The 6,753-nt window shown below is 59.9% G+C and overlaps 3 protein-coding genes across 3 annotated transcripts in view; 2 read left to right on the top strand and 1 right to left on the bottom strand.

The window, feature by feature from the left end:
• The window catches only part of DNAJC5 (DnaJ (Hsp40) homolog, subfamily C, member 5), a 1,035,873-nt gene that overhangs the window by 807,908 nt on the left and 221,212 nt on the right, over positions 1-6,753 (top strand). The window lies entirely within an intron of this gene.
• SLC2A4RG (SLC2A4 regulator) lies at positions 8-2,967 on the top strand. Its single transcript, XM_011934460.1, has 6 exons — positions 8-950; positions 1,358-1,545; positions 1,619-1,719; positions 1,821-2,100; positions 2,184-2,275; positions 2,361-2,967. The coding sequence occupies exons 1-6, from the start codon at positions 875-877 to the stop codon at positions 2,470-2,472; spliced, it is 849 nt and encodes a 282-aa protein (XP_011789850.1). The 5' UTR covers positions 8-874; the 3' UTR covers positions 2,473-2,967.
• The window catches only part of ZBTB46 (zinc finger and BTB domain containing 46), a 53,770-nt gene continuing 50,148 nt past the window's right edge, over positions 3,132-6,753 (bottom strand). The window contains exon 4 of the mRNA XM_011934461.1: positions 3,132-6,744. Coding sequence (XP_011789851.1) covers positions 6,373-6,744 — 372 coding nt within the window. The 3' untranslated portion in view covers positions 3,132-6,372. The remainder of the gene's footprint in view (positions 6,745-6,753) is intronic.

Below are 6,753 nucleotides of genomic sequence, written 5' to 3'. Positions count from 1 at the left end.
TCCCGGGACTCGGGGTGCGCCGGGGCGGTGGGTGGGGTGCAGAGACGCGCTTTCCCGCCCCTTCCCTCGGGAGGCCCCGACGGGGGCCAGGTCAGGGCTCCAGGTTTGTAATCCCCAGCCACCCCCAAGCTCTTCAGCCCTGGAGGAGTTGAGCAGAAATGATCGGAGACTCGAGTCCCTCCGCCTCCCTCCGCCGCAGTTCCTCGGGGTAGAGCTCAGAACCGGGAGGGGGTGGCTGTGCGTCTCTGTGCAGAAGAGGCTGCGCGGTCGGTGTGGGGCGACTGTCCAGGAATCCCTGGGGCTCCTGACCGCCACCTCCCAACCCCTGCCAGGCCGGACACCTCGGTCTGGCTGCCAGGGCAGGGGCGGGCTCTGGCCTGGCTCGCTGGGGCCTGGGGAGCTGCCTGTGCTTCCAGCCCAGTCTCCCGCTGGCTGCTGCCGGCTGCTGGCCACTCCCACATCCCAGGCCTGGCGTGAGGCCCACAGCTGCTGTTGCACAACCCTGGTTAATGTGTGATAGGGGGAGGCCTGGGCCTGGCTCGCCTCTGTGCCAGGGCTTCAGACCCCTGCCCAGCACCAGAGTCTGAAGGAACCACAGTGGAGCCAAGCCTGCGGTGTGGAGAACTCAGGCTTCAGGAGACCCTGGCCCTGCTCCTGGTGGCTCCTGGTGGCTTTCAGCTCTCACTGCAACCTGAGCTGGGGGAGGAGCCAGGCCTCATGCCCAGAGCTGGGAGTGGGGAGCCTGGTGTGCACGCGTGCCCAGGCCTGCACGTGGACCGACCAGGGGAGGGGCCCAGAGTTCTGGCTGGGTCACCCGCACCCCGCCCCCATCTCCTCCAGAGCCACCCCAGGAAAAGCCCGGCTGGACGAGGTCATGGCTGCTGCTGCCCTTACAAGCCTGTCCACTAGCCCTCTCCTTCTGGGGGCCCCAGTTGCAGCCTTCAGCCCAGGTAAGACTCAGATGTCTGCATTTAGCACTGTGGGTGGGGACAGGGCTCAGAACCTACAGCCACCCAGCCTCTGTGGGGCAAGCAGAACCCTCAAACCTGGGACTGCTTTCTCAAATGGACTTCCGCACCCTCAGTGTCCCTTACTGAGGCCAAAGCTGCAGGACCCAGGCCTTCTGGCCTCCCTGACCTGTTTACCTCCACATCGCTGGCCATGCACATCTGCTGACCCTTTCCTGTGCTGGGGGGGGGGGGGGGGCGCGGTTTCTCCCCAAGCCCTGGAGCCAGCTCCTCCATCCAAGACACTGTGCCCACCAGGCTCACCCGGGACTCGGTGAAGAGGAGCAGCTCAGGGTTAGGGACTCCCTAGATCCACCCAAAGTTCTAAGGCAGGGGGTGTGTCCCTACAGAGCCTGGCCTGGAACCCTGGAAGGAGGCCCTCCTACGACCCCCAGGCAGCTACAGCAGCAGCAGCAACAGTGGAGACTGGGGCTGGGACCTGGCCAGTGACCAGTCCTCTCCGTCCACCCCGTCACCCCCACTGCCCCCCGAGGCAGCCCACTTTCTGTTTGGGGAGCCCACGCTGAGGAAAAGGAAGGTGAGCTTGGGGGCGGCCCCCAGGGAGGGGCGGGTGTGGCGGCTGAGCCTGACCCTCGTCCCTGTTGCTGCAGAGCCCGGCCCAGGTCATGTTCCAGTGTCTATGGAAGAGCTGTGGGAAGGTGTTGAGCACGGCATCCGCGATGCAGAGGCACATCCGCCTGGTGCACCTGGGGTGCGGCAGGGCCTGGGGTGCGGTGGGGCCTGCGGGCTGGCTGGGTTTATGAGGCCTGGCCAGGCCACCCCTTCAGCTTCCACTGGCTGTGTCCCCAGCAGGAGGCAGGCAGAGCCTGAGCAGAGTGATGGTGAGGAGGACTTCTACTACACAGAGCTGGATGTTGGTGTGGACACGCTGACTGATGGGCTGTCCAGCCTGACTCCAGTGTCCCCCACGGCCTCCATGCCGCCTGCCTTTCCCCGCCTGGAGCTGCCAGAGCTGCTGGAACCCCCAGCCCTGCCTAGTCCCCTGCGGCCAACCGCCCTGCCCCTGCCCCCACCCCCTGTCCTGAGCGCTGTTGCTAACCCCCAGTCCTGCCACAGTGACCGTGTCTACCAGGTGGGTAAGGCCACTGGTGGCAGCTGGGGCAGGTCTCAGGGCCCTCTGGAGGGGAGTAAATCCTTGACTGTGTCTCCCTGCAGGGATGCCTGACGCCCGCCCGCCTGGAGCCGCAGCCCACGGAGGTCGGAGCCTGCCCACCCGCCTTGTCCTCCAGGATTGGAGTCAGCCTGAGGTGCGTGTGGGCTAAGGGCCTGCAGCCGCCACCAGCTGGAAAGGGTCCTTGTCTCACAGCACCCCATGCCTTGTGGCCCCCCCAGGAAGCCCCGCGGCGATGCGAAGAAGTGCCGGAAAGTGTATGGCATGGAGCGCCGGGACCTGTGGTGCACAGCCTGCCGCTGGAAGAAGGCCTGCCAGCGGTTCCTGGACTAAGTCCGGCTCATTCAAGAACATAACCTACCACCTTCTCCCTCCCCACCCCAACCCCAGGCCTGGGGCTGAAACAGCCCAGGGAGAGCCCCAGGGCCTGGCCTTCACCAGCTGCAGGGTCTGCTTTTAATTGGGGGGGGGGCCTGACCCTGAACCCCCCCCAGGTCGGGGAGGGGTCCCACCACTCAAAGTGCCTCTGAAGAAACCAGCTTTTTGCACTAAAGCCAAACCGCTGTCCCCTTAGCCCAAAGGGCCCTGGGGGCAGCCCCCCCCCCCCCGCCTGTTGGCCCGTGGATTTGTCAAGGGTGTTATTGGCCCAGCTTTGGGGGCTAGTCCTGATGCACTTTGAGGAGTGTTGGGGAGAGGACTCCCCCACTCGCACTTAACTCAATGGCTCTCGGGCCCTGGGGCTGTTTTTACCATGTTTTTGAAGCTCAGGTGTCTCGCGTCTGGGCTGCACCAGGCGAAGAGAGAAATTAAAGATTTGAGGTTTTTCCAGAAGCTTTGTCTGCCTCTTGGGAAGAAGGCTGTGGGGCTGGGACCTTGTGGGTGAGTGGGTGGAGGCTGGCAGCCAGCCACAGAGGGCCGAGGGTCACCCCTCGGCTGCCCCCACCCCAGGAGAGGCCGGAGGAAGGATCATCTGAAACGCAGGAGGCATCTGCTTGGAGCAGCAATTCCCCAATTTATTGAAAGTGATCGCTTTGCAAGGATGTCTAAGCTAATCCCGTCACAGAAAGGAAACGCACAGGCGCCTAGGCAGAAACTTCGAGACTCACCGCAGAGGCCACAAGAACCCACGGCCACAGAGAGGCGGGACGGCAGAGCCATGATTTCCCACCGAGCGATTATGAGAACCTCTTCCCCCAATAGTAGACACATCTCCAAAACAAACACAGGTTTATAACAAGTAATAGAAAGTCAATATAATATAGATTATCCCCGGAAAAAATCAACAATCTTCAAACACTGCCTTTTTTTTGTCTGTTTTGTTTTTGTTGACAGGTTGAAAGCATGTTGAAAAAATAAATATTTAAGAAAAGCACACACAGCACCCTCACTACAAGCAGTTCTAAAAGGGCTGCATACAAAACACAATATAAGATCTGAAAAATAAAAAACACCACCATTAAGTATGGCTTTCATAAGAGTTGCACATGTCACAGAATGAGCTAAAATAAGATTATCTTTTATAATATTGCAAAAAGTTCCAGTTTCTGCATTTTCTCAGTTTTTTTAAAGAGGAAGATGTGCAAAGTTGGAAGCAGTAAGCTGCGTCTTCTGAGTCAGGTCCCTACGTAGCCCTGGCAGTGTCCTGTTTCCCAAAGCCCAGAGAGCCCCAATGTACAGCCTGGTCAGGATCCCGAGCTTGATAGAAAAATCATGGTGTCCCTGCCCCCCTCCCCACTCCCAGATAACACCACCCCCAATGGACTGTATTTCCCACTTTGGTGTTACAAACACCAAAATACAAACACACAAACAAAAATACAAAATGTGAAATGTAATCTACACATTTTTCCTCTTCATAAAAAAATATTTATTAGTTTGAACATCGATTTAAAAAAAAAATCCGTCACGTAAAAAAAAACCCTTCATGACATGTCTTTTCCCTCCGCGCCTCCCGAGAGATGGACGTGTGCACCTGGGCCTCGGAAATCCCACTCTTCAGTCGGCAAACTGCAAACAAGAACGAGAAATCTGCCACGCAGCAAACATTTGGGGAGGTCAGTGGGACGGTGTTGGTTTCAGGGAAGAAAATGCCCCTGTAGCTCCGACAGGGAACCCCGAAACAGCAAAGGCCGCACGGAGTGAGCCGGCCAGATGGAGCAGGACATCCTGAGTGTGGAGGGGGAGGCAGGCCCGGGTCCTGGGCAGGGTGGCCTGAGAGTTGGGGACTGGTACAAAACCTAGAGACATTTGTGGGTAGCAAAGGTCTGGTTTCCAAATGCATTTTATAAGAAAGTCAGTCTGTTTAGAAAAGGGGTTTAAAAATCAGGGGAAAGGTACAAAGTTCTGAGAATTCTCAAAGAGGCCGGGGTGGGGTTGGCCTGGGTGAGGGCAGAGGGCTCCGCTGGAGCTCCGTGGTGGCCGTGCTGTCCTCCGGGGGACTCATGCCAGAGCTGCCCCCCTTGCTCGGTATGAGTGGGCAGGGCTCACCGCTGAGGGGCCAGCGCTTGCCCTGGTCCTATCCCCACACTCCGTGTGCAGAAAAATCTTGGCCTCTTTCTCCAGCTTTGAGGAGCCACAGCCTCTGAGCTGAGGCGTGTGTGTGATGACAGCTCCAGCCAGGGCGCCCTGTCATTGGTAGAACTGGGGGCCGATGTCAAAAAAAACAAAAGCCGTGACTCCTGCGCTGGACCTGGAGTCCTCCATGCACTCCTCCACAGGACCCCCGGCCAGCCCAGCCCTCCCCGAGCAGCAGCGGTCAGGGAAGCTGGTGCTTTACCTGACAATGTGGGTAAAAGCCTGGTATAAGGCTAGAAAAAGAGAGAGTAAAACCTCTTTCCACGCAGCCCTGAAGCTCAGCAGTCCAGGGGGTCTTCACACGGGCAGGTCCTGGAGGGAAGGAGGAGGCCACCGCGCCCACCTCCCATCCGAAGGCACATCACCGCAGTGGTGGCCTGTGCCAGAGGAGGGGGTGAGGGATGGAATGTTCTAGTGGTGAGGGCTGTCAGAGGCAGCCTGAATGAGAAGACAGGATGCAGCAACTGTCCTGAGGCTGTGAGTCTGGGCAGTCTGCCTCCAGGACCCCCAAAGCCAGGCAGTGCACCACGGCGCATACCGTGGGACGTTTGCTTTTCACTCAGGAAAAGAAAGAACATGTGAGCGCGTTTGAAAACACAGCAAGAGGACTTGACCACAAGCTAAAGGAAAAACAACCCTATATAGTTTCATCAAGTGAGAAAAATAATGCCAAACAAAATAATTTTATGTAACTACCTGGATATGTTTCTGACTACTTAAAAATTTGGTTACCCACGCGGGGAGGTGTAAGCAGCACACTGCAGTTAGGAACACCGCCTCCAGTGTTAGCAGCAAAGGCAGGAGCCCAGCTCCAGCCCGTCCAGGAGGGGTCAGCAGGAGCGGCCGGGCTGGGCCATGGGCAGAACAGGACGGGCAGAGCCCAGGGTGGACACAGCAGCCCAAGGCTCTCCAAGGAAATGCACGTGACTGAGCGAAGGCCCTTGCAGAGGGAACCTGGTGTAGCCTGAAGTTGGGGGGCACAGGGCTGAGGGTCCCCTCCTGGAAGGAGCCCACAGGGCTGTGTCCAGCTAAGATAGCACCTGGAGCCCTCGGCCTGCAGCAGGGTTCTGCAGCTGTGTTGTGTGTTAAGCACCAAAGCCCAGAGGTAAGAGGGTGGCAGGGCTCTCTGTGCACTGCACCTGGATTCTACAGGCTGCCACGGGCCACGGCTGCAGCCACAGGCAGTGACCTGGCTGCTAGGGGAGGGGAGGGTGGGCTCCAGCCGGGCTGACTGGGTGTCTGCAAAATTCTGCACCTGCTCAGGCCAAGGGCCTCTGGGCCGAACATACCACCCCGCCCAGTGCCCACTGGACCCGGCCACAGGGCCGTCACATGTCCAAGCCAGGCTGGCTGTCACAGGGGCCACTCACACACCCGCACCACCTGCTGGGGACTTAGGACCGTGCTCTCCCTTCACTCAAACCCGCCCTGTGACCTCCCCCAACTCACTTCATGTCTGGTCCCAGAGCACCCCTCTTGCTGGGGTCTCACCTGCTTCTTGGCCCACAGGGCTAGTTTCCGTGGGGGGTGGGTTCAGGGGGAAGCAGAGGAGGGGCCGCAAGAGGGGTGAGCGTGGCCCTGGCCCTGCAGTGGAGACCCATCGGACACACACACAGGTGGACGAAGCAAGGCAGCCACCAACCCTGCCGGGGGGCGGGTCTAGGAGAGCCAGGCAAAGTCCTTGTCGGGGCCCCCTGGGGGGCTGCGCGGCCGCGGCGAGTCTTCCTCCTCCTTGTCGTCCGCCAACAGCGCATCCTCGGGGGCCAGGCCCTCGTCGTCCTCGCCCAGCTCCTCCACCTCCCCTCGTGGGTCATCAGGGTCCTCCAGATAGGGCCCATCACCTGGGAACAGCACCTCTGGAGAGCCCTCACCGCCTCCGCCGCCGTGGTCCAGGGGCCCGGCCATGCCGCGGCCAGCACAGTCGGCACACACACCGTGGCGCCGGGAGCCATGCCTGATGCCCACGCTGGCGGCAGACATGAAGACGCGGCTGCACACCTTGCATACGTACTTCTTGTCCTTGCTGTGGACCTGCGGAGG

Source organism: Colobus angolensis, unplaced genomic scaffold (assembly GCF_000951035.1).
Source record: "Colobus angolensis palliatus isolate OR3802 unplaced genomic scaffold, Cang.pa_1.0 Scaffold136, whole genome shotgun sequence".
NCBI classification, from domain to species: Eukaryota; Metazoa; Chordata; class Mammalia; order Primates; family Cercopithecidae; genus Colobus; species Colobus angolensis.
Note: the sequence above shows the minus strand (reverse complement) of the source record. Positions and strands in the feature narration are given on the sequence as shown.

Bases quoted from the DNA above. Each gene is read 5' to 3' on its own strand.
- SLC2A4RG (XM_011934460.1), top strand. From the start codon at position 875: ATGGCTGCTGCTGCCCTTACAAGCCTGTCCACTAGCCCTCTCCTTCTG. The intron at 1,546-1,618 runs GTGAGCTTGGGG...CTGTTGCTGCAG, and splicing joins CCACGCTGAGGAAAAGGAAG to AGCCCGGCCCAGGTCATGTT. The intron at 2,101-2,183 runs GTGGGTAAGGCC...GTCTCCCTGCAG, and splicing joins ACAGTGACCGTGTCTACCAG to GGATGCCTGACGCCCGCCCG.